Source organism: Bombyx mandarina, chromosome 13, assembly GCF_030267445.1.
Source record: "Bombyx mandarina strain Sakado chromosome 13, ASM3026744v2".
NCBI classification, from domain to species: Eukaryota; Metazoa; Arthropoda; class Insecta; order Lepidoptera; family Bombycidae; genus Bombyx; species Bombyx mandarina.
In genome coordinates, this window is record NC_143220.1 from 6,022,470 (window position 1) to 6,047,303 (window position 24,834).

At 37.4% G+C, this 24,834-nt stretch overlaps 1 protein-coding gene across 1 annotated transcript in view; it reads left to right on the top strand.

Annotated features, from left to right (window-relative positions):
* The window catches only part of bmm (brummer), a 59,758-nt gene that overhangs the window by 33,148 nt on the left and 1,776 nt on the right, over positions 1–24,834 (top strand). The window contains exons 8-19 of the mRNA XM_089732306.1: positions 3,059–3,188; positions 4,027–4,158; positions 12,150–12,152; positions 14,972–15,159; positions 15,951–16,127; positions 16,902–17,076; positions 17,971–18,149; positions 20,264–20,325; positions 20,940–21,026; positions 21,791–21,939; positions 23,100–23,256; positions 24,003–24,237. Of these exons, the coding sequence (XP_089588432.1) occupies positions 3,059–3,188; positions 4,027–4,158; positions 12,150–12,152; positions 14,972–15,159; positions 15,951–16,127; positions 16,902–17,076; positions 17,971–18,149; positions 20,264–20,325; positions 20,940–21,026; positions 21,791–21,939; positions 23,100–23,256; positions 24,003–24,237 (1,674 nt within the window). The remainder of the gene's footprint in view (positions 1–3,058; positions 3,189–4,026; positions 4,159–12,149; positions 12,153–14,971; positions 15,160–15,950; positions 16,128–16,901; positions 17,077–17,970; positions 18,150–20,263; positions 20,326–20,939; positions 21,027–21,790; positions 21,940–23,099; positions 23,257–24,002; positions 24,238–24,834) is intronic.

Here is a 24,834-nt window from a genome sequence, read left to right on the forward strand (position 1 = left end):
ATTTTGGAACAAATTCTTCTTCTTTTTGTCCTAACCCCACATTAAGTTTGATCCTCCATTCTCCCTTATCATGCTGCGTAGAGATTTGACACGAGTGTTACGACCGACCGCCTTCCTGAAGTAAACCCTCCTTGAGTTTTATCTCCAGCAGGATATCCATTGTTCATTCTTTTACTTAATCAATTGTGTTTAGTTCTACGATTTGAATTTTATTATTATAGTTAAACATATTGTACATTGCTATAAAGATATACTCGTACAGTAATAGGTACAGTCATTCAGACAGAGTATATTTTTTAGTTTGTCAGAACGATCCCGTATACTGATTTAGTGATGTGAGAGCGATAACTTTTAAACAAAATATAGATTAGGATCTTTTTGTTGTTTTTTAAACGTATAAACGATATCAAATTACCTGTTAAATAGGCTTACAATGATAGTCGTGGCTGTTAACTGTTAAATACCTAATATGCTTGTACAAGGCCCTGAGTTAGAGACTTTTAATCTTGGTATTTGAACTCGCGTCACAATGACGAAGGCACACGTCAGGTCACGAACAATAAACATATTGCGCGTCGGTCAAGTTCACAGCATATTAAAAAAAAAAAAACAATGTGGTATTGTGTAACAGACTTTAATGACGACGTAAAAAATTATGCTAATTGGTTGGAGGAGGTTGGAGAAAACAGAACACACTGCATTATTTTTGACTAAACTTTTGTGGTTCAGATTTCAGACACATTTAGCTACAAAATTATTCGCCACTTGATTAAAAAAGGGCTGAACTGATTTTTCATATATTCTTTCATAGCCGCTATATAGTCTGTCCAAGGTTTTTTGGAATTAATGATGACAATTAGAAAATTCCTAAAATAGAAAAAAGTTTGTTTCTGGGACTTTGGAAATATCAAACTGTTTCCTTTATTGCCTTTCTTAATTGGAAATGATCAGTTCATTTCAGATTACTATGGGCACTATTATACTTTTACTTGCTACATAAATTCATTCAATATTAAATGACATTTACTGGTGGTAGGACCTCATGTGAGTCCGCACTGGTAGGTACCACCACCCCGCCTATTTCTGCCGTGAAACAGTAATGCGTTTCGGCTTGAAGGGTGGGGCAGCCGTTGTAACTATACTAAGACCTTAGAACTTATATCTCAAGGTGGGTGGCGCATTTACGTTGTAGATGTCTATGGGCTCCAGTAACTACTTAACATAAGGTGGGCTGTGAGCTCGTCCATCCATCTAAGCAATAAAAAATAAAAAATGTGGTCTAAACCGGGCTTTATTACTATCTTAAGTTAATAAATACTCCTTGGGAATTAAAATATGGTTTATATTTATAAATAGGTCGAAGCATGACAATAGGTAGTATAGTTTTATCAAACAGCGAATGCGTAAAGTGCGCTGCTGCCAGTACCAACTTAAGGGTGTGACCAAGGAAAGAGAAATAGATAGGGGAATATGGCAAGGTGAAAATCGCAAAGTAGTGGTACTTTGGGGAAGCCGGAAATCAATTTGTATCAACGAATTAAATCGATTTAAGTAATCCATTTTTAAATCTGAGAGATCATTGACTCCTCAATCAAATATTGACACTTTTTTATGCCAAAGGTCAAACTTCGTTGGTTTTTTGTAAACAAGTACGGATATCGAACGTATCTAGAACGATAGATACCACAGAATAGCGAGCGTATTGCATACATATTCAAACACAATTTTAAAATTATTGTTATTTAAAGTTGATAATTGCTTTTTATATGTGGTACTGATGGTATGTTATTGATTTTCGCAAAACATACTGGTTTAACTCTTAGAACAGTAGTCAATTGATTTCGTAAAGAAATGTTTTTTATTTATTAATTGCCCTTGTAGGTAAACGAGCGCACGGCCCACCTGATGGTGAGTGATTACCGTCGCCCATGGACTTCAGCAATGCCAGGGGCAGAGCCAAGTCGCTGCCTAGCCCTAAAAATATTAGTTCAATATCATGGCAGTTTTCAAATGATGTGATTTATATGTTTAATAATATAGAACCAGCTGTTGCCCGCGTCTTCGCACACGTGGACAAGGAAAAGTGTCAGTGTAGTCTACTGTGGGAATAAGAATAAATTAAAAAAAGGACAACGAACAGACATTTCCACATATTAGTATAGTTAATGCTTAATTTATATGTAGAGACTTCGGGTCTCTGGTTTATGTACCGAATGTTTCATGGAGAGTCATACGATGCATTATTGAGAAGATCCCATCATCTCAATTTGAATGACTATCATAAAAAATTAAGAACCGGAGTATTCTGAAATTCTATTTAGATCATAATAGTGTTTAATTTACATCATTACTGGCGCTTACTTATGTAATGTCGACACCTAAATTTAGACAATTAAAATTTCTTTTGTTCATTTTCTTTATTTACATACATTTACACACATAAACGTGTTAGCAATCAACACAAATGCATTTAAATAGTACTTAATCGATTTTGTAATTGTATCTCCAATTTTTTTTACTGTTTCCTATAAGACTTGCAAGCAAACGATTCGGATTCCTCACAGCCGTGAGCGTCCATCGACATGTTCTACATTACGTAATAAAATAATAATAAGCTAAAACCTCTTTCTACTGGTGGTAGGATGTTTAGTGAGTCCGCACGAGTAGGTACCACAACCCTGCCTATTTCTGCCGTGAAGCTGTAATGCGTTTCAGTTTGAAGGGTAGGGCAGCCGTTGTACAGTACTGAGACCTTAGAACTCATATCTCAAAGCGGGTGGCGGTATTTCCGTTGTAGATGTCATCCATCTAAGCAATAAAAAAACAACAATTTCGAATCTGCTAACGGCGTAATACCGTGTTAATTACTGTTTTTTTTTTATTGCCCTAGTAGGCAGACGAGCACACGGCCCATCTGATGGTGAGTGGTTACCGTCGCCCATGGACGTCAGCAATGCCAGGGGCAGAGCCAAGCCGCTGCCTACCGCTATGTACGCTATGTAGAACGTAAATTACGTAACTTATTATCGTTGCTCAAATGCTTATGTATCGTTGTCAGATGAAGATGACCGAGATATACGACGTGACCGACGCCGACACGGACGCTGTGCAGTCGCCCACAGAGCGGGATCTCAACAAGCAGCTGGAGTTCGACAACGACTGGTCTGACGAACTCATCACCAGTAACGGTCAGTAACACGTTGCCGCTCAAAAGCACTCGGGAATGTGTTCCGCGTTACTTTCTACTGGGAGAGGGGGGCGGCCATTAATTACGTGAGGGGTTGGGGGGGACTAAATCAATAGGGAAATTGATATTGTTATTGAAGACGGACAGCGGTTAGGACCTACTACATATTACTTGTTACCATAGACCGCATAAACTTAAGGTCTCTTTGATTAACGTCATATTCCTCTACCCACTGACGCATATGCAGGAATGTGATACCCCCTTCGCGGACTCACAACTGAAACACGTAAATTCATTTGAAAATACCACTAAGTACCTACTGCGAACAGCTGCTGCTGTCGTGGGTTACATTAGCAATAAATCGAAATGAACAGATTTCTGAATCTCGCTAACGACATTTTCAAGATAAGTCCATTTATATACATGTTCCGAACTATAACATTCGGTCATGTCATTTCGAAGCCTCCGAATCCAATATCAGTGCTTTTAGGCACCCCAAGCACCGGTCACCGTTCTCGTCGAACCCGTCGCTTACGACGAAGGGCTCGGCGGGTAAGTTAACCCTCAGACACAACCCACTGAGTTTCTCACCGGAACTTTTAAGTGGGTCGCGTTTCCGGTATTAGACTTTGCGAAGCACTGCTCTTGCTAGGGCTGGTAGTGTTAGCAACGTCCTCTGATTAGAGCTCACCTACTCTTCCAGTGAATCTAGTATAACCTCCCAAGGTTACTAGAATAGGGTACTAGAATAGATCTTAAATAATAATTAAATCATATATAATCATATCATCTAGCTAGCTAGCCTCTCCAGACTTTAACAATTAAAATGGGTTTTCCAGAGGAACTGGACATGGAAGCGATGGACGATGACGCCCTGGCCGACCGGAACATATTCTCGGACCCGGAGAGCGAGTGGAACGGGCGCCGATCCAACTCGGAGAGCGACGCCGAGCAACCGGAGGCCGACCGCCGCCCCCACGGGAGCGCCTACCTCTCCTACGCCGACTGACTTGTACACCAAGTAGAACGATCTCTGTTACTCATAAATACACGAAAATCGGTGCGCGTGCAACTTGATGCACGTGAATGAAGTGAAACTTCTTTTTCGATATGTGTGTAGTATTGTGGTTTTCTTCATTTTGTCACATCCTTAAATCAAATAGCTCTTGTAATAGGGAATGCTGTGTATAAGAGATGCGACATCTTCAACATTTATATTATATATTGTATTTTAAATTATAGACAGAAAAATAAATACATACATATTTCTTTAAATACTTCATTAGAATAGTGGACGCTACTCGTTGCTAACGCTCGCGCGGGCCTGTAATAGGTACTCTCCGCGCATGCGTTCGAGTGCCACGCTTCACTCTCACTCTGTCTCTTTCTAGTACGGTAGCGTTAAACGTTTAACGCAACCTTGTTGGAAGTCGTATCAGAAGTTTCACTTCAAAAAAACAAAATCACAAAAAGTGCATATCGCAGTCTATGACGTTACCGGATTAAATGCGGGCGTGCAAGAGAGATAGATACATACAACGCACTCACTCTTTTTGCAAGCTACCTATATTCGTCTTGTATAAATCGCCACGAATCGATCCGACCGCATCACAAGATTAATTGTCTTTAATGACTTTTAATGTTTCTTATAAAATAACATAAATACACAGTGAAATCAGAATCACCCAGAGTCAATTACGAAACTTTAAGTGGTCGATTTAAGCTGCTTTCAGACTAGGCTATACTATAGTGTTATATAGTATAGCAGCGTATACATACTTAGCTAATAATATATAGTACAGTACAGTATGAACGTGTCCATAACAATGTATGGTGCGTGATATTGTTGCTATGAGTTATATACTATATGCTATTATATTATAGCGTAGTCTGAAAGAAGCTTTAAACGGTTTTTATTTCTAGTAATGTTTGCGAGAACCATTACAAACAAACAATATTGTTTTTATTTTATTTTATTAAAACAATCAAATCTTCTGTAGATACAACTTAGTAAAGGAAGCAATAATATCGATAAGTCCCTTATATAATTTTGTTCTTTAATTCATTTGATCGTTCTACTAAACGATTTTCGGGTGATTTGCATAGAGCATTATTATCCGTGTCGATAAATGTGTAACGATTTATCGATAAAAACTTTTGATATTTATTTCTTATTCTTTATCACTGGTCATTTCAAGAGAACCTTTAAAGGTCTATTGCCCGTATCTTTAGACGTTTCGTAAAATAGTCCTCCACTCTTAACTCATCCGATGATGCTCGAGAATTCCCTCCAAACTTACTCGAGTTTGGTATTTTTAGTCGACCATTACAATATTCCTCAACTGTCCTCGAGTGAGGTAATAATGATGAAAATTTGATCAAGCTAGCATCAAACCCATAGAGTTCTGTAGTCTATGGTCATTGTTTAATGTCAAAGTCAGGCTGCCGCTGTCTGTTTGACACTAGATGAACTTGTTTGATGTTTTGGTTGCTGAGTTATTCGTAAATATGTGTGCGTGCGGTAAATCTGAAAGTGTATTATTTATTTTGTAACCTATTATTATTTTAGATTTCGGATCCGGCTTTGTATTTTTATTCGCCGCTTTTGTGTGATTTTGGTTGCATCGTGTTGTTGAAGTGCTTTTCCACAACCACCAGTTTATTATTATATAAATAAAACTTATAATCGCATTGACTTTATTTATCAGGTAGTAAGCAAAATATGTCTCTTATGTAGGTAAATAAAATAAAGAGTTTCAAATGTCTAACCTCGAACTATTTACTTTATTAATAAATATTATCAAACTTAAATTATCAAAATATGCGGGAATCGTGCACAGATCCAGGCCATTGCACAACAATATCATATATTTCCATTTGCGGTCCACATACTATTTGGACATTGATAGAAAACCAGCCTTGAGGAACGTTCAAGGTACGTCGCGACGTACCTTGACTTGACAGTTCGCTTACTTCACTCCGGTTAGGAAATTTTTCCAAGGACGTTTGAGTGGAGTTTATTTTTACGACTAATCATACCAAAACGCGCGTTGGAGGTTGAGTCGAGTCGAGTTAAGCTCGTGTAAACGACTAAAGATACGGGTGTATATAGCTAAAATTGAAAAACGCTTTGAGTAGGTTTGTATTTTATTAAATTGAGATAATTTTAATTATTGGTGCTTTGCGTATAATCGATTTGTTATTGTTATAACAAACATCAAGATTTTGAAACAAAGCGCGTTATTAAAAACCTCTGACTTTATTGTCGGGAAACTAAGTTACGACACAATAACATAATCAATAATCGAGAAAATAATAATTTACAAGAGGTTTTGTGTTGCGTGCAATGTACGATGTAACGCAATGGATATTAACTGATGCGCGAGGTCAACGACCTCATGCGAACGCGGGATTTGCCATTGTTTATTGGTTTCCTTTTGTTTATTTGAAAGAAATTCGTACTTCACACGTGTTCTCGGTCGACTTCCGTAATTACAGAATAAAAAGTTAAGAAACTAACAAAAAGACTTAATTATAATTTGCGTAATCACTGGTGGTAGGACCTATAGTGAGTCCGCACGGGTAGGTACCACCGCCCTGCCTATTTCTGCCGTGAAGCAGTAATGCGTTTCGGTTTGAAGGGTGGGGCAGCCGTTGTAACTACTGAGACCTTAGAACTTATATCTCAAGGTGGGTGGCGCATTTACGTTGTAGATGTCTATGGGCTCCAGTAACCACTTAACACCAGGTGGGCTGTGAGCTCGTCCACCCATCTAAGCAATAAAAAAAAATAAAAAAAATACTAGTTTTTAGTAAAGGACTATTAATTAATTACGGACCTAAGGATATTTTGACCAGCTTTGATTCCTCCTACCCTCATGTATAATAAAAATACGTAATATTTTTCGGGCTCCTCTCTTGGTAAGCCGGCGTGCCGTTGTCTGAAATACACACGAAAACTTTATTTTGTTAATTCCATAAATCGAATACTTACTTAATAAATACTTCATTGTTTGCGTGAAAGACAAAACGAATTTCGACAAACTTATTTGAAAAACGACTTGAATCAACTAAAATAAATTTCCATCGTTCCGTATATAAAACGAACGTACTTGACGTCAATCAGCTAAAATTGAAATATAATCTTTTTTTCTTTGATTCGTTCAAATCAGTTTTTCGTTTTCTTCATAAAGTATCTTCTAAGGTTCCTTTTGTTCTGGCGATACTCGATTTATTTATTATCGTATCGTGCGAGTACCTGATGTGTGTTCAGTGTGCTTAGTGCGAGTTTTTTAACGTTCTCGATAGCGTAAAAGTTAGCTCATATTTGTATGGAATGGGATCGTTTGCGTACGTTTGCCGCTAGGGGCGCTTTTCCAACTGCATACAAAATTGGCTTAACTTTTACACTATCGAGAACTTTATGAAACTCGCACTAAGCGCACAGTTGATAATATACAAAACGATATTAATTTAATATCACGAAAGGCGAACTGATCTCTTAACCGATTAATTATTATCGTGTTTTTAATCGCTTAGCGTGATGCTGATAAGTCATCGGTATTGATGCAATATTTTACCGAAAAAATATTGGTTGTCTGTAAAGTCGGTATACGGACGATAGTTGTATGTGATAACGTCAGTAGCAGAACTATTTGAACTGTTAGCTCTGACGTCACGCCAGAAGAGAGATAAATGTGTCACAAGCCAACGCTTGGGCCGATCGTGCCTCTTTATCGCTTGTTTCGCGCTCTCGCTTGCACGCTCAAGCTCAGGCGGAACGTGACACTTTTTCGTGCGTGCAGTCGGTTTTTATCGATTTATAAGACGTTAGCACGCCAAAAAAAAAGTTCACTTGTAAAATAAATTAATTCCAACCAAAAAACATAAGTTGCTTACGAATGATAAGACAAATCGAGTGACCACACTTACACATCTAACAAAATACCGATCTTAAAGGTACGGTAGCCATAATTTCAACTGAATTTGAAACATTTGTTATGTATTATAGACTATCACAGAATTCGGATTTTTTTTGGTAATTCTTATTACAATTTTTACAACAAATCTTGTATACTAAGAATTATTGCACAGATATCTATCATACTATAGTAGAGTTATTTTGTCGCTGCAGTTTAGGTCATAAAAAGTCGGAGCGGTGAAGCGAATATTTCGCTCTCTCTTCCACTCACGAGCCTTATGGACAGGCATAGTGATGCGCATTATTGTTGTCGATAAGCGTTATCGATAGTTTATTTAGTTTTGTTCACGAGAACGGCAGAAATTAACACTTTGTAACTTTTTAGGATCTATTTTCATTTCAGTGAAAAAATTTAAAACATTGTTGATAACAACACGTGTTTGTGCTGGTATATTGATGCCAACAGGCAAAATATTATTTTGAATAAATTATGCCGTTTTGGTACAAAACAAAGGAGTAGCCATTGTGTCACTAAAGAAATTCAGAGAACGAATGCACAAAAACAAATTTCTCTTCAACATATATACTATGACTGCCTTCGATGACTCATTTGTTTCTATTGATAATGGCGTTGCGCCCGCGCTACATGCTCACCGCCCTAGCCGGGCTATGTTTTATGACCCAAACGGACAAAATAATTCTACTATAGTCAAGTCTCTGACTGTAATACTCGTTTAGATTTATTATGCCCATCTATTTACGTCACAATACCTTCTCAACTATATATTATATAAATTTCAATTTACTAATTTATAACCTACCCTACAAAAAGGCTCTTCAATTATAGTTTATTTATTTCATCAGTTTTCGCGAGTAGTAGACCTAATTAAAACTACTTTCACGGTTTATTCTTGCGTTTTTTATCAATTTGTGTATTAAAGCTGTAAAGTATTCGGAACGTTGAAGCTATGTAATGACAATTAAAAAAAATCTATGCCATATTAAATCGTAAAAGTTTTGTAAATTATGTTTATTTTTTTGTCTACACAGATTACACTTTAATTTTAAGGGTAGTCAATCAAACTTTACTACCGTACAATAAGAGTTCTTTATTCGCGGGGTATATATTCTGTATTCCGCGAATACAGAAACTGTGAATTTTACATATTTGGGATACGTTCCAAGGCAACACCATTTAACAACGTACTTTAGGCGTAGTTGTAATAAGGTCTATTTTACTTTTTTAAAGGATTTTCGGTTGGATACCTACATATTGGAATATTATGGAATCAGTATGTACCGATTAGATCTGCGAATAAAGAAATCTTTACACGCGAATATAGGAATTGGGTCGCATTTTTTTTTAATCCGCCAATAGTGAAAACGCGAATGAAGATAACCCGAATAAAGAGCTTTTATTGTATAGGATAAAATGTTAACTCCTAAAGACTACATACTAATTTTAATAAAGTCTATAATGAATGTTACCGTTTTACAAGATGTGTGGGTTGAAAGTTGCAGTCAATACCGACGGCCCGTCAGCCGGCGGAAACTGAAATATTTACGAGAATCATATGAAGTAAAACAGCACTAGACGTCGTATGTTTTATCGATAAAAATAATCGACTGTGTGTTGCTTTAGTATTGCTTTAGCTCTAGTGTGGTGGTGGTGTAAATTAGGGCTGTCCAGAAAAGGCATGCGACCCGCGACGCATGTTTCAATCAGAAAATAGTTTTGGATATAAATAGTTTGAATAATGGAATTCTTTGTCAAAACATATCATCAATATTTGGTAGAATGTTTGGTAGAACGCTTGTAACGTTCCATTTCCATGACATCATTTAAAAGTTAAGCTATATTTTACAAAAAAAAATTAATTTTGTTTTCTGGAATATATTTTGTTTTTGAAAATATATTTTCTGCGGCCCTCCAGCTTTTATAGTAAATTTAATTAGTCGGCAAAGGTATGTGTTTTGGACAGCCCTGATATAAAAAATAATTGTTTATAATATTAATCGTGAGCTTTTGCGTTTCGTTTTGATTCGATCATCGACCAAAGTCTAGTAGAGTAATCTGATTACTAATCTGTTTTTTAATTAATATTGACGTTAAAGTAAACTAGACAAAAAAAGTTAGTAAACAAAGTTTTATATTAATTAATCTTTTACTTTAAAAAAAAGAAGTATATTTTAAAAGGAATTAGTGCGATTTTTACTTTTCTTAATTTTTTCGGTTCCCATTCTATAGTTCAAAAATCTAAAGGAATCTTTCACGAATTCAAAACACTAAACAAAATATTCATGACAATGAAAACTTCTATATTATTTTTTTAAAGTCGACATAAATGTAATTAATCTTATTAGCAAAAATGTTAGAAATTCATCGAATATGCAATCTAAAGGGAAGGACAACTGTGGTAACCACTCTGATTCTAGGTGGAGCCTGAGCTCATTTCTCCATCAAGAGAAAGAAAATGGGGCAGTAAAATGATTTTGATTGTCATTTATTTACATGATGACCATCAATGAATTCTTGGATTGAAACCTTAAGAATCGCACTACTTCCATTTATTTTGCTTAAAGAAAAGGATAGTTAGCTGTGTACTATAATATAATTAAGTTTGTTTTTGTAAAATAGCCTTCTTAAATATAATACATGACCAGAATGTGTCTTAACGTTAATGCCATAAGACGCAAAGTCGCCTACTTTGACTTTTTTTAATGTTATATAATAATAACAAATAACATTGGTTCACAGTTATATTATAAATACAGAAATTTTTGAAACTTTCAAGCCAATAAATAGTAATCTAACTGTTCTTGTTAATAGTAAATAAATGTAAATAAAAAAAGGCTTGTGATTCATAGAAAATTCTAATTTTATACATGAGAGATGTTAGAAACGCCCAGAACTAATAATTAGTCACGTCGACTTTACCAATTTAGTTACACAAGAAGCCATACCTATATCGAAATAGTGAAATTAGGACGGCGCGGCAGCGTGTCTTTAATTTTAAACTGTCAATAGTGTCAACTGTCAGCCAATTTTATTTAATGCAGTACCTAAATATTTTGTATTATCTGTATTTCGTAAAGTAACTGTGAAGAAGGCCCAGTGTGTAAATTAAAGAAGAGAATCATAAAGTATTGTTTTGTTATATTAGTTTTATACGATTTTGTAAGTAACAGGTTAATAAGATTTAGGGCTTTGCAATCAAAATAAAATTTTATGTGAATTCAAATAGGGACTAAAGTCCTTGTCTTGTAAAATAAGTTTCAGATTTTATCTTTAACTGGTGGTAGAGTTTGAAAATATAAAATAAATATACGGCCTGAATCTGAATTGATATTTCTATTTGATTTGAGGTCGATTAAAAACAAAAAAATGGCGGATTGCTTTAAACTTTTGAAGTTCTAATTCTCTGGGCGCGTTTTGGAATGAGAGTGGCTAAGTTGCGCGCCACTGTAAAACATAATTTATTTCATTGTAAAGATTATGTTTCAAATTTGTAATAGGGCTATTATGTACCATATGTAAGTATTGTTTAAGATTAAAATTATTTATATTAGAATCTGTAAATGATTCGATTACGCCAAAAGAATACTTTCAACTTCTTACGTGCGTACATCAGTACATACACGACTCCTTTTTTCTTTCTTTCTTAAAACACTGTACCGCTGATACATACATTTAGGCTCTACAATTTATAAATCGCTTGCCCGATAACTATTCAAATTTCAAATAAAACCTATACGTAAATTTTGTTTACCAACAACTAATTTCAATAATATTTTTAACTAATTCAATAATATTATTAAAATACTGTATTAATTCGGTGATTTGAAGCGTTAAAACGATTTATTTTTTAAGAAAAACACATTTATATTAATAAAAGATTTAATACGAAAATGTTATTTTTAATTACTAATTAATTAATGAACCTTTTTAATCGAAGTTCGAAGTGCCGACTGCATTGCTTAAAAAATAAATATACCCCAATAATACCCCCAAAAACCCAAATAACCTTATGTAAATCTAAGAACGTCGAAAAATAAACAAAATATCGGCATACCTATCAAAATAATTGAACAGCTGATAAAACTATGGAAAACAGAGCTGGCTGACAAGTTTTAGCAATGGTGTGACAGTTATGAATGATCGAAAAAACATATAATGTAGTTTTTTTTTATTGAAATACTTTAATTTCATCATTGTAGTTTAAAGACTAAAAAAACACGCATAAATAACAAACCGAACTAAGAATTATTTTTTTTTTAATCCGGTTGCCCGTTGGTACTTATTAGCATAACATTAAAGTGAAGTTTTTTATTTTTTTTTTATTGCTTAGATGTGTGGACGAGCTCACAGCCCACCTGGTGTTAAGTGTTTACTGGAACCCATAGACATCTACAACGTAAATGCGCCACACACCTTGAGATATAGTTCTAAGGTCTCAGTATAGTCACAACGGCTGCCCCACCCTTCAAACCGAAACGCATTACTGCTTCACGGCAGAAATAGGCGGGGCGGTGGTACCTACCCGTGCGAACTCACAAGAGGTCCTACCACCAGTAATTACGCAAATTATAATTTTGCGGGCTTGATTTTTATTGCACGATGTTATTCCTTCACCGTGGAAGTCAATCGTGAACATTTGTTGAGTACGTATTTCATTAGAAAAATTGGTACCCGCCAGCGAGATTCGAACACCAGTGCATCGCTCGATACGAATGCACCGGACGTCTTATCCTTTAGGCCACGACGACTTAAAACTTAAAACGACTTATAATTGAAGTTATAAAACTAAGTCATTGCTCGGTGATGCGTGTTCAAATTTTCAAGTTAATCGAACGTCTTGAAGTCAAAAAATGAAGTTCAAAGATTTCGTTACAAACAAACAAAAATACATACCAACGTATTAGGACATGTTAAAAAGGTAATAAGATTTCTTTGTGGAATCCTTTCATGCTAATGTAAGCTTAGGAAACCTTACATTTTAGAACATAAACACTAGGAGGATTAATGGTCCTCAAATATACACAGCTACTCGATAGAAGAAACAACGTTCTCTGCTTATTACGGAGAAATGTAGCGAAATCGATGTTTACCTGTGTAATATGATACGTGCTGTGGCGCCGACGACCGCCAGTCCGGCGTCCCGAGGGGGAGGGTGATGGGAGAGATGTGCTCCGCACTAAACGCTTCACTTTCCCCCCTTTGCCTTTTCATGGGTTCTGTCTCATGCGAGGTTCGGACGCGGGTTGTTGAGCGACAGGAGGTTTTAGTCAGTTCGACTCCGACATGCCCCGCCCTTCATCCCCAGGGGAGGGCGGAAGTCCGGCGATTTCCTGCAGACCAAAAAAAAAAAAACCAAATAGAGCAGCCCATTCTAACGGTGGTTACAAACAATTATCATATCCTCTTCCCAGTTGCATGTAAAATCTCATTATCGAGGGGTTAAAGGGTATTTGGTTTAAGCGACATTTCGCAAGATACGCGACGTTTATCTTTGTAATGAAAGATGCGTTATTATTGTGCGTATTGGTGCGTATTAGCATCAACACTTTCCTGATCCATCAACGGTGCTTCTAGGCACCACAAGCACCGGTCACCGTCCAAGTCGAATCCGTCGCTTGCGACGAAGGGCTCGACGAGCGAATTAACTCATAGACACAGCCCACTGAGTTTCTCGCCGGATCTTCTCAGTGGGTCGCGTTTCCGATCCGGTGGTAGATTCTGCGAAGCACTGCTCTTGCCAGGGGCAGTGTTAGCAACTCTCCGGTTTGAGCCCCGTGAGCTCACCTACACACGTTAGGGTGAAGCTGAAATAGCCTCTCAAGGCTACCAGCATAGGTAGGAAAAAAAAAAACTTCAAAAACTCAATGTTTTTGATTGAACTTCCAATGAGTTTACTCTATTCAAAGATGTTTTTTTTGTTATAATGCTTTTTCCCAATTTTATTACTTTTAATGGCGCATGAAGTTGCAAAAAAGTCGTTTAAAACTTAACGCTTAACGCTTTAAGCCCTCGATATTATTTAATACATACTATGTAGTTGCAGAAACTTTAAACGAAATAAAAATACCTGTTCAGTCTGTCAAAGTCAGTTGATTCCAAGTACAAATCGTTGTCCTATTGACATTAATAGGAATTCAATTTTTGAAGAATATTCAACAACTAAATCAAATTTATTTATTGTACATTTTTAATATCGCTCTTCGAAGCGAGAAACTGTGATTCGTGAAGATCGGACGAATGTTTTTTTGATGATTTTTGAACATGGTCGGCAAAGGTGTCGAACCGAAGAGCAGCCGTATATTCCAACAGTGTTATGCTAAATGTTGCAAACTACAAAATTTAACGCCCCTAAACAATGTGCTGCCAACCGGGAATGGAAAAATATTGGATTTCTGCGTCGATAGAATTAAGTATGCCGATTGGCCGCCGATACTGAACGCTTTGAGCTGTGATTTAAGTCTGCATTCTATTTCTATACGATGCAGGCAGCCGGTGAAAACTGGTAAGCATCAACATACATACTCATACAAGATTAAGATTTAAAAACAAAACAATTGTTGCTTAGATAAAAATAGTTGTCTGTTGTTCTTACAAAGTTACATTTGAATGTTAAGTTTCAAACATTATTGATTGAGTGATTAAGAGTGTGTGCATATTAATATCGATAGCACCCATTATGCAACAGAAGTGGAACTTGAAAGAGAAATAACTATGTAGTTACGGGTCGTAATATTTGCGTTATAAATTATTATTCTACATAAATGTCGTATTCAAATTATACCATAATAACTACCGTTTGCGTGCTTAAAAAGTATTAATAAAAAAAAATACATATTTTCCTCAGTACTAGAACAAATCGACTGTGATCGACTAGCAAAAACTGTAAACAAACGAGCTGTGATTTTAACCAATTTTATGCTGAATAATCTCGTCGAAGCGATATCCCAACTCTTGTCCAATACGACCCTATTGACTTCATTGCTGCTAGAAGGATTGCCGTTGAAGATCCCTTATTTGAATCCTTTATGCGAGGTACGGTTTTATAAGGCCACTATGTTTTTCTAATTTCAATCTCAGTAAACGCAGCAATATAATTATGTTGCTAACAAGCCCCCGAGAGATACTAAGTATTTTAAGTGACGAAATCATGACAATCGCCGATTTGTAATGCAGTTTCACTAGGAAAAATTGTCAGAGAGAAATTGAGAAATAGAACAACACAACATTCACGTTATTATATTTTTAGGCTGTTTTTTCCTACCTATACTAATAGCCTTGAGAAGCCAGTTCAGCTTCGTCCTAACATGTAGGTGAGCTCACAGGGCTCAAACCGGAGTGATGCTAATACTGGCCCTAGCAAGAGCAGTGCTTCGCATAATCTACCACCGGATCGAAAACGCGACCCACTGAGAAGATCCGGCGAGAAACTCAGTGGGCTGTGTCTGTGGGTTAATTCGCTCGTCGAGCCCTTCGTCGCAAGCGACGGGTTCGACGAGGACGGTGACCGGTACTTGTGATATCTAAAAGCACCGTTAACAGATCGGGAGGATCAGTAATGACGTGTTTTGGCGACGTCGACTATTTACCATTCAGTCTACAGGATCGGGTATGTAATTTCCAGCGGCTACAACAAGAGGGTTCTCATGTCATGCCACCTTCTCAAAGTGGCGCAATGATGCCGACTGTAGATACTTACTGACTGAGTCAAGCTCCAGGTCATCATGGATATAAGACTGTAGATGAATGGCTTAGCTAGAGAGCGGGTGCTCCCTAAGGCAGGTTGGGAGTAAAAGCCCGTTCACACGCGCTCATGCTTTTTTCAGGCGGTCCTTTTAAACAGCTCCCTCCAACACTTGTACTTCCAACGATGCTTGCTCGGAGACGCGGGATGTTTGGCAATCTGCAAAGCGGTCCGATGTTTGCCGAACGTCTTGACTTTAGACCTGTCAGGTTGCGAACTGACTATGCTTGGAGCTAGTTATATAGCTGAATTAGTTAAGGTGATTTTCCCCTTTTGTGTTTCTTATCTTTAAGGTTTTTTACTAACACCAGAAAACGTAATGCTGCTCTATCAGAATAGAGCACTATGGATATAATAGAAGGTCAATGTCACCGGCCGCGTTTAAATTTGAAGTCTAAGTCTTAGCTGCATTACGGTTACATCTAGGTTACCTTCTAAACGGTATTTGCTTCTTGGCATAAATACGCAAGATAGCGCGCGGTGACACCAAGCACAACGTGCTCTGCCACCGGCACGGTATGTAGTTATGTCACTTTAGGTTCAATTCCAGAAAACAAGAAAGACCAATTCGGTAATTAAAATTATCAATTCAATTGAATTCATTTATAGACGGCCAAATACACATAAACAAGATCAAAATGGAATAAATAACTTTTATTAATTATGTGAGTTGATCTTGGATTAGATCGGCATACGTGAATAATCGACTGGATACCATGGCATATTCAAACAACTTTTAGACTTAAGGATTAAATATTTATATTTTATATATTACTATAGAAATGGATAGGAGTCCGATATTCAAAGAACATTGTTCATCATCGTCATCGTTATCAGAATATTTTACTTCATTGTTGAACATTGTATTTTTGTGAGACATAAAAGGACACCACGCGACCCGATACTGGCGTTCTTGTGTCCATTAGCGGCCCCTATTCTGCGTATATGGTATCTTAAAACGTCCGCTGACTAGGCACCTTATTGACTATTAATTTAAAGATCATCATTTGATATTTGCCTTTTTTTAATTCAGTACCAAAAGATACATCGATACAGCGAGAACTGGATCCATACATTACGTTACCGTCTCCCTGATCTCGATACGATGGCTGGCCTGAGACGTATCACCCTTTGTGGGAACACTCAGTTGGGTGATGCTGGACTCACCAAGCTATTGGAGGTCTTGGCTGATGATTTGTGGATCAAAGGTATCTAGATTTTTCAGAGTACAGTTACAGCCAGCAGTTATGCCAAATGTTTATTTTTATTAAGAATTTGTTATAACCTGCAGCTTTACTCGCCTTAATATAGAAATTCCATTTCTCAGAAAAGTATTTTTTATTTCTGCATCAATAATACCTTATATTTTTTTCTGTACCTCTGACAACATATATATATAAAATATCAAATAAATCAGCTGAGTAGCTTAGATGAAAGCGTGACCTAACAAATACATTTACTTTCGCATTTATAGTATTAGTATGGATTTCTGTTTCTACAATATTGTATATACAGATTAATGACCACGTATTTTGTGGTAAGTCAATTACATTATTATATTATGGTGCTTATCAAATATACTTGCAGTATTATTTATGGTAGTTGTAAGCACGGGTAAGTTCCATAATTCTGCCTACTTCTGCCGAGAACGTTTCGTGAGTTTCTGACACAAAATATCCGTAACAGTCGGTGTTGGATGCTTCGTCCACCCAGTGTCTCAAAAACAAGATAGGGGTTGGATTTGAAAGGTGGGCAGTTGTTAAGCTACTCTATTGAATCTATTCCAAATTCTTCCATACAACAACTATTAGTGGTTGATTAAGGCATAGGTAAATGCATATTGCGATACCAGTTCTTCGTTTAATGTTTTACTGTTGAAGGGTGTGGCAGCCGCTGTAACTATACTTGAGACCTTAGAACTTATATCTCAAAGTGGGTGGCGCATTTACGTTGTAGATGTCTATGGGCTCCAGTAACCACTTAACACCAGGTCGGCTGTGAGGTCGTCCACCCATCTAAGCAATAAATAATGTTTTTATAACAATCAGTTATTATTGACAAATTTGGCGGCAATTTTTCAACGACAATGATTACTTCTACAGCACTAGACGTCCAAAACTGCGGTCTGACAGAAGCAACAGCAACGGCTACATTGAACATGATGCGGTCGAACACTACCCTGGTCGTCTTAGACTTGAGGCATAATTCTGAGATCTCTATCGAGTCGCTATCCAAGGTTAGGTCTGCACTCAGAGCTAACGAAAGGGGAACGGCAGGACAGGTGAATAATCTTGTTGAATCATTTCAATCATTCTGATAAATTGTAATTTTAATTTTATTTTACATATTTTGATTTAAATATTATGTAATTGTGTGTAAAATTTTATGGGCTTAAGTTGCCTGAGATAAACGCATTTCATATCATTTCAATAACAAGAGTATTTTCAGTACTTTTTTCGGTTTTTGCGAGTCGTAGGCATAATTAAAACTATTTATTGCGTATTTATTGATATTGTAGAGTTCATCCATACTACGTAGAACTACTGCATTCATCCACGGTGCGTATCCTGATATCTTTTTGTCACGTACCATCCAATTTCGGAATAAGCTCTCCTCTACGGTGTTTTCCGAGCGCTATGACATGTGCTTCTTCAAACGAGGCTTGTGGAGAGTACTTAACGGTAGGCAGCGACCTGGCTATGCCAATGGCATTGCTGACATTCATGGGTGACGGTAAACACTCACAATTAGGCGGGCCGCATGCACGTCTGCCTACATGGGCAATAAAAAAATCAATATTGTTTTCGACGCTTTGAATACTCAGGTTTTTTGATGACGGACGATTTAAGAGTATTTTTATCAAATTTTTCTATGTCCCCCCCTTAATACCTATTATATATTCCTATATATATAACTAGTCAGGTCATAAGTATTGTCACACAGTAAAAACTTTTCTTTTAGAATGCTGGCCACAAAAAAGTTTATTGAATTCGAATTTCGAATTGTTCATGAAAATAAAAATGTATACTTTTAGAATTTTACTCATTTTTAAATATGGAGTGGACGCTTAAAGAAGACCGTGTTGCAGTTATTGCGTTGCATCGTTGCGGTTACGCGCCAATTCAAATTTTTAACATACTGAAAAATTTGAATATATTCCAAAAGATTCGTTTATCGTACCATCAAACGTTATAATGAAGACTCTAGTGTAGATGACAGGTCAAGAAGTGGTCGCCCTCGGTCTGTTAGGACTCCAGCAGTGATAAAAGCTGTGAAGGCGCGAATTCAAAGAAATCCCAAACGTAAGCAGAAACTGTTAGCCCTGCAGATGGGGTTAAGCAGAACCACGGTGAAAAGGGTGTTAAATGAAGACTTAGGGCTTCGGGCATATCGAAGAAAAACAGGACATCGTTTGAATGTTCGTCTATGGACCTGAGACTGAAGAGATGCCGCGCTTTGTTGAAGCGGTACGCGGGAAAAAAATATCGGGAAATTCTTTTTTCGGATGAAAAAATTTTTACCGTAGAAGAGAGCTACAGCAAACAAAATGATAAGGTGTACGCACACAGTAGTGAAGAAGCGAGCAACCGTATTCCGCGTGTCCAACGAGGTCATTTTCCATCCTCGCTCATGGTATGGTTGGGAGTTTCTTATTGGGGCTTAACAGAGGTACATTTTTGTGAGAAAGGTGTAAAAACGAATGCAGTTGTGTATCAAAATACAGTCCTGACGAACCTTGTGGAACCTGTTTCTCATACCATGTTCAATAACAGGCACTGGGTATTCCAACAAGATTCGGCGCCAGCTCATAGAGCGAAGAGCACACAAGACTGGCTGGCGGCGCGTGAAATCGACTTCATCCGGCACGAAGACTGGCCCTCCTCCAGTCCAGATTTGAATCCGTTAGATTACAAGATATGGCAACACTTGGAGGAAAAGGCGTGCTCAAAGCCTCATCCCAATTTGGAGTCACTCAAGACATCCTTGATTAAGGCAGCCGCCGATATTGACATGGACCTCGTTCGTGCTGCGATAGACGACTGGCCGCGCAGATTGAAGGCCTGTATTCAAAATCACGGAGAACATTTTGAATAAACTTTAGTGTCATAAGAATCTATGTTTTGTTAAGTTTATTTTGGTTTATGAATGGTTACATAATGAATAAACTTGTTTCAATTATTTTACATTAAACATGTGACAGAATTTATGACCTGACTAGGTATATTCCCCCCTTCCATTTGAACGAGTGCAGACACTATCCTTTACCCCTTTCCTGGCGCTAATCATTCATACGGTTTCACCGGTAGGAAAGCAAGAAAATTGGCCTTTACCTGCGTATTTCGAATTCACGTTGTGTCTGGATTCCAATAACGTTTGACTACGTTGATTTTTCAGTATTCATGGCTCGGAAATGTTAGCGGTTGCTCAAATGATGGAAGAATTAAAACTGTCGTCAAGTAAGTGATTTCAATTGGTTTAATTATTGTATGGCTTCTCAGGCTCCAGATTCAAATATGTTAAATATTTTTTGTCAATATTAAACACGAAATACTCTGTGATATCACAAACCAACTTAGTCTTATTAAAATATAAGGCTTTAAGTCTTTTGAATTTCACTCCATAGTACTGACATTACTAATCATTAATCTCTAGCGTATATATCATGGACATATTTTTCGTTAGAAACGTAATTTTGTTTTAGCTTCACAATTCTATATGGAGTTTACTGGTGGTAGGATCTCTTGCGAGTCCGCATGGGTAGGTACCACCACCCTGCCTATTTCTGCCGTGAAGCAGTAATGCGTTTCGGTTTGAAGGTTGGGGCAGCCGTTGTAACTATACTTGAAACCTTAGAACTTATATCTCAATGTGGGTGGCGCATTTGCGTTGTCTGTGGGCTACAGTAAGTACTTAACACCAGGTGGGCTGTGAGCTCGTCCACCCATCTAAGCAATAAAAAAAAAGTTCTATATGGAATTCTATATAGAGTCTATATGGAGATAGTAGTAATAAGTCTTAATTTGTCGTTTTTTTAATTTTTTAAAGCTTGAAAATCATTTTTTTGTTTTAGAAATGGAGCTGTCAAAGACAGAGGAACGATAACGAAAAACGCGCCATCGAAATACGTAGCAAAGAGTAGCGTCGTCAAAAAAGAAAAGTTAGTAAACATTGACTAATGTCTTTAACAAAGTACTTTTTAACAATAACATTGGTTCACTTCATATTTCGATGCCTTTTTTACCTATTCAATATTGGAAATTAACTAAAAATTAGAATCTTAGTAAGAACCCGCTAAATAGCTTATATAGATAGCCAAGAATATTTAAAGCAATTCATGTGCGCAATAAAAAATTAAATAATTCGTCACCATCCGAACTATACTACTAGAACTAACCCATAGACTTTGTCCACTGAGTTTCTCGCCGGATCTTCTCAGTGAGTCGCGATTTCAATATTAAGTGTATTATCTATGATCGCGATTTCGATCCGGTGGTATATTCTGCGGAGTACTGCTTCGCTCGGGCTAGTATTAGAAAATTCTCATGAGTTAAGAGTCCCCTAAGCTACAGCGAATAGGTAGGGAGAAAAAAATCACCGCGGTATTCAGTGCGAGGGATGCGAACTCATCTACTGGTGGTAGGACCTCTTGTGAGTCCGCGCGGGTAGGTACCTCCGCCATACCTATTTCTGCCGTGAAGCAGTAATGTGTTTCGGTCTGAAGGGTAGGGCAGCCGTTGTAACTATACTGAGATCTTAGAACTTATATATCAAGGGTGGCTGGCGCATTTACGTTATAGATGTCTATGGGCTCCAGTAACCACACTTAATACCAGGTGGGCTGTGAGCTCATCCACCAATCTAAGCAATAAAAAAAATAAAAAAATAAAAATTGTCTACATTAGCAAATATGGATCTTTGCAGAGATTACACAGAAGTACTCGAAGAGCAGCTTCAAGAAGAGATATCGCATCGACAGCAACTCGAGGAGTTGAATCTACAGCTAGTGGATCAAATGAAGCAGTTGAAACAGCAGCAGATCAAGTTGTGGGCGAACGGGGCCATGTCGTCAGGTAATTAAGTAATTACTAATTGAAAGAGATGTGGTGCTGGAGAAAGATGCTGCGTATTCCGTGGACAGCATTTCGGACCAACGTATCAATTTTGCAAGAACTCAAAATCTCCTCGCGGCTGTCATCCGAGTGTCTTCGCAGAGTCTTTGACTACTTCGGTCACATTGCACGGAAGGATGGTAGCAATCTCGAGAGGCTCATCGTGACTGGTAAGTTAGATGGGAAAAGACCTCGGGCTCGCAGTCCAATACGTTGGTCTGACCAGATCCACATCGCTCTTGATTCCACGTTTCACAACGCCCTTCACACCGCCAGAGACAAGAATAGATGGAGAAACTTCGTGCGGGCGAAGGTGATACAAAGGGGTGGTCACGACCCTCAGCAATAAGGAAACGACGCAAGGAGGAAATAAAAGTACTGAAAGACTTTCGAGTACGTTTTAATCGATATTTGCAGCACTGTGCTAAGTCTGAAGGATGTCGCAGTCGATTGTTTGAGACTCGACCTCATGTCGATGTATGTACGTATGTAAGTATCTCCATGAAGATTGATCTGCTGCGAGGTGGATCGTCTGTTGGATGCTGCCCCCAGCTGTCCTCCTTAAGGTGTCCTACCATCTTGTTGGTGCCGTACCTTTGGCTCATTTCCCCTCCATTTTTGATATCTACGAGGTCCGTAATAGCCGAACACCAGATTGATGACCCGTGAATTTATTCACACATTTACCTAAGTGATAAGAAGTCCTTATGTTATAGTGTTATAAGTACTTAGGTAGTAAGTGGGTTTAATAAATTATGTAATTTCTATATTGAGTAAAATGTATCTTTATTTAAATAACCCTTTATCCTCCTCCCTGAGTCGCATTCCTCATGTCTGAGGATCGTTACTATCTCCTCCCAATATCCTTCTCTGGATGCTGTTTCGCCATCTTCCTCTGTTCTCGGCGGTGTGTATGGCATATCGAAGACTGTGGTATCCAGAGCGGTGCTAATTTGCCAAATATCTACCTTTATAGGCGCTTTTAAATTGCCACAACTGTTATCGATTCGAGTTTCCCTGCTGTAAATAATAATCTGCAAAAAAGGGCTCGTTCTTTTCCAACTTTACGTAACATGTAACGCTACGTATTATAAAAACTAATTACCATCTGGGTTGTCTAGGTTCAGAACAGTCATTCCAAGCGAGTTCGCGTTCGGGTGATTATTCAAGCAGTTCTGGTTCTTCGAGCTCGATTCCGATCGACCAGAACACGCTGTCCTACATTCAACAAGCCTTTAAGGATATATATGAATTTATCAAGAATAATCAGTGTCACGGGTGGGTATTCCGTCAATACTAACAGGTTCATTGGTAGTTTATTCAAAAACTTCAGACTTCTAGCAAAATAACACAACAAAAATCTTATGTGCCCGTCTTTTGTACCCAACAGTCGCAGGAGGGTAATATTTTTAAGCGTACTTATGTGTACGTCAATTTTTTGGCGCGCTCTCCCGCCTAAACTTTTGACGTATTGAAACAGAGATGTCATTAGAATATGCCTCTCGGTTATGAGTGTGAGAGTATTTTAATCGTAGTTTTACTTTAACATCGTGGTCTTCAAAACTTACAGCTATTAAAACAGCGAAAGTTTGTAAAAGAAAATAAATTATTATAATATAAATAAAACAAAAAATCTAATTAAGTTTAAAAATACTAACTAAAAAGGGAAAAATAATAAGTAGTATAGTAAAATATAAATATTAGGTCTTTATGTACGAAATTGCCGTTAGCATACAGAAAGTTAGTCATTTTTTGCCATTGCTATTTAGTAAGAAGCTGTGATCAAATATACCAGCACTAAGCTAACATGACTGACCATGACTTTTTAGGAATAAGTTTTCGTTTGGGGCATTGCTTATGTGCTGAATCGTAGTAGGTAGGTTCGTAGGTAAAAACCAATGATAATTCGATTGTTAGTAAAAGTTTTGCAGATGGAGACAAACAACGGTAGGTAGCGGCTTGGCTCTGCCCCTGGCAGATACAATCTCTAATATAAGGCCTTAATATATAATATATAATTTCAGACAATGCCTCGTTGATACGGCAAATGATAAAAATATCGAAGAAACAATTGTCAATGAGGCCACCGAAGCTGAAATGCACGGATATAATGAACTTCGCGCCAATATTGTAGCGAAGAAAGCACAAAGCACGCACGTCAAAATGCTCACGAATGCCAAGATGACAAAGAAAATGACCAAGTCTGCGCATTTGTTGGGCGATGTACCAGGATCTCAGAGATCTAGGGACGTTGAAATGGTCGGTTTAATTTCAAATTTGATATCTAAATGGATCTATAGCTCTATTACAAGTATCATTAAAAATAATCTTGCTACACTAATAGCGGGCATAATAATATTAAAATTTAATTAGATGCGAACAGCCAGTTACTAGGTTACAATTTAGAAACACAGAGCATTTTCGTCAGATCTGAATTTGGACGTATGGGTTAACTTGAGTGATCACAGAATACGGAAATAATACTTAATTATTTATATCAGTTTCGTACTAGATTTGTTTTATCCCACTTTCTAAATAATACGTGCTTATAGACCTCTGGGGTCTTGCTGATATCAACGGTGGCTGTATGTAATGTATTATTACTTACATAAAGACGCTTTACCTCTATCAAGGGCGGATCCAGCTTTGGCGCCAGGAGGGGGTCACATAGTCAAATTTTCAATGCGTTCATTCCGCCATCATACAAAATTATTATATTATATTGAATTAATTATATATTGAAGGTATGTAGTTACATAAAATCTGTATGGTGACAAAATATATAAATAAAATCATTGTTTAATTAGTGGTTCATCTAAGTCTTGGATGTAGCTCAGGGGGGGTCGTGACCCCCAT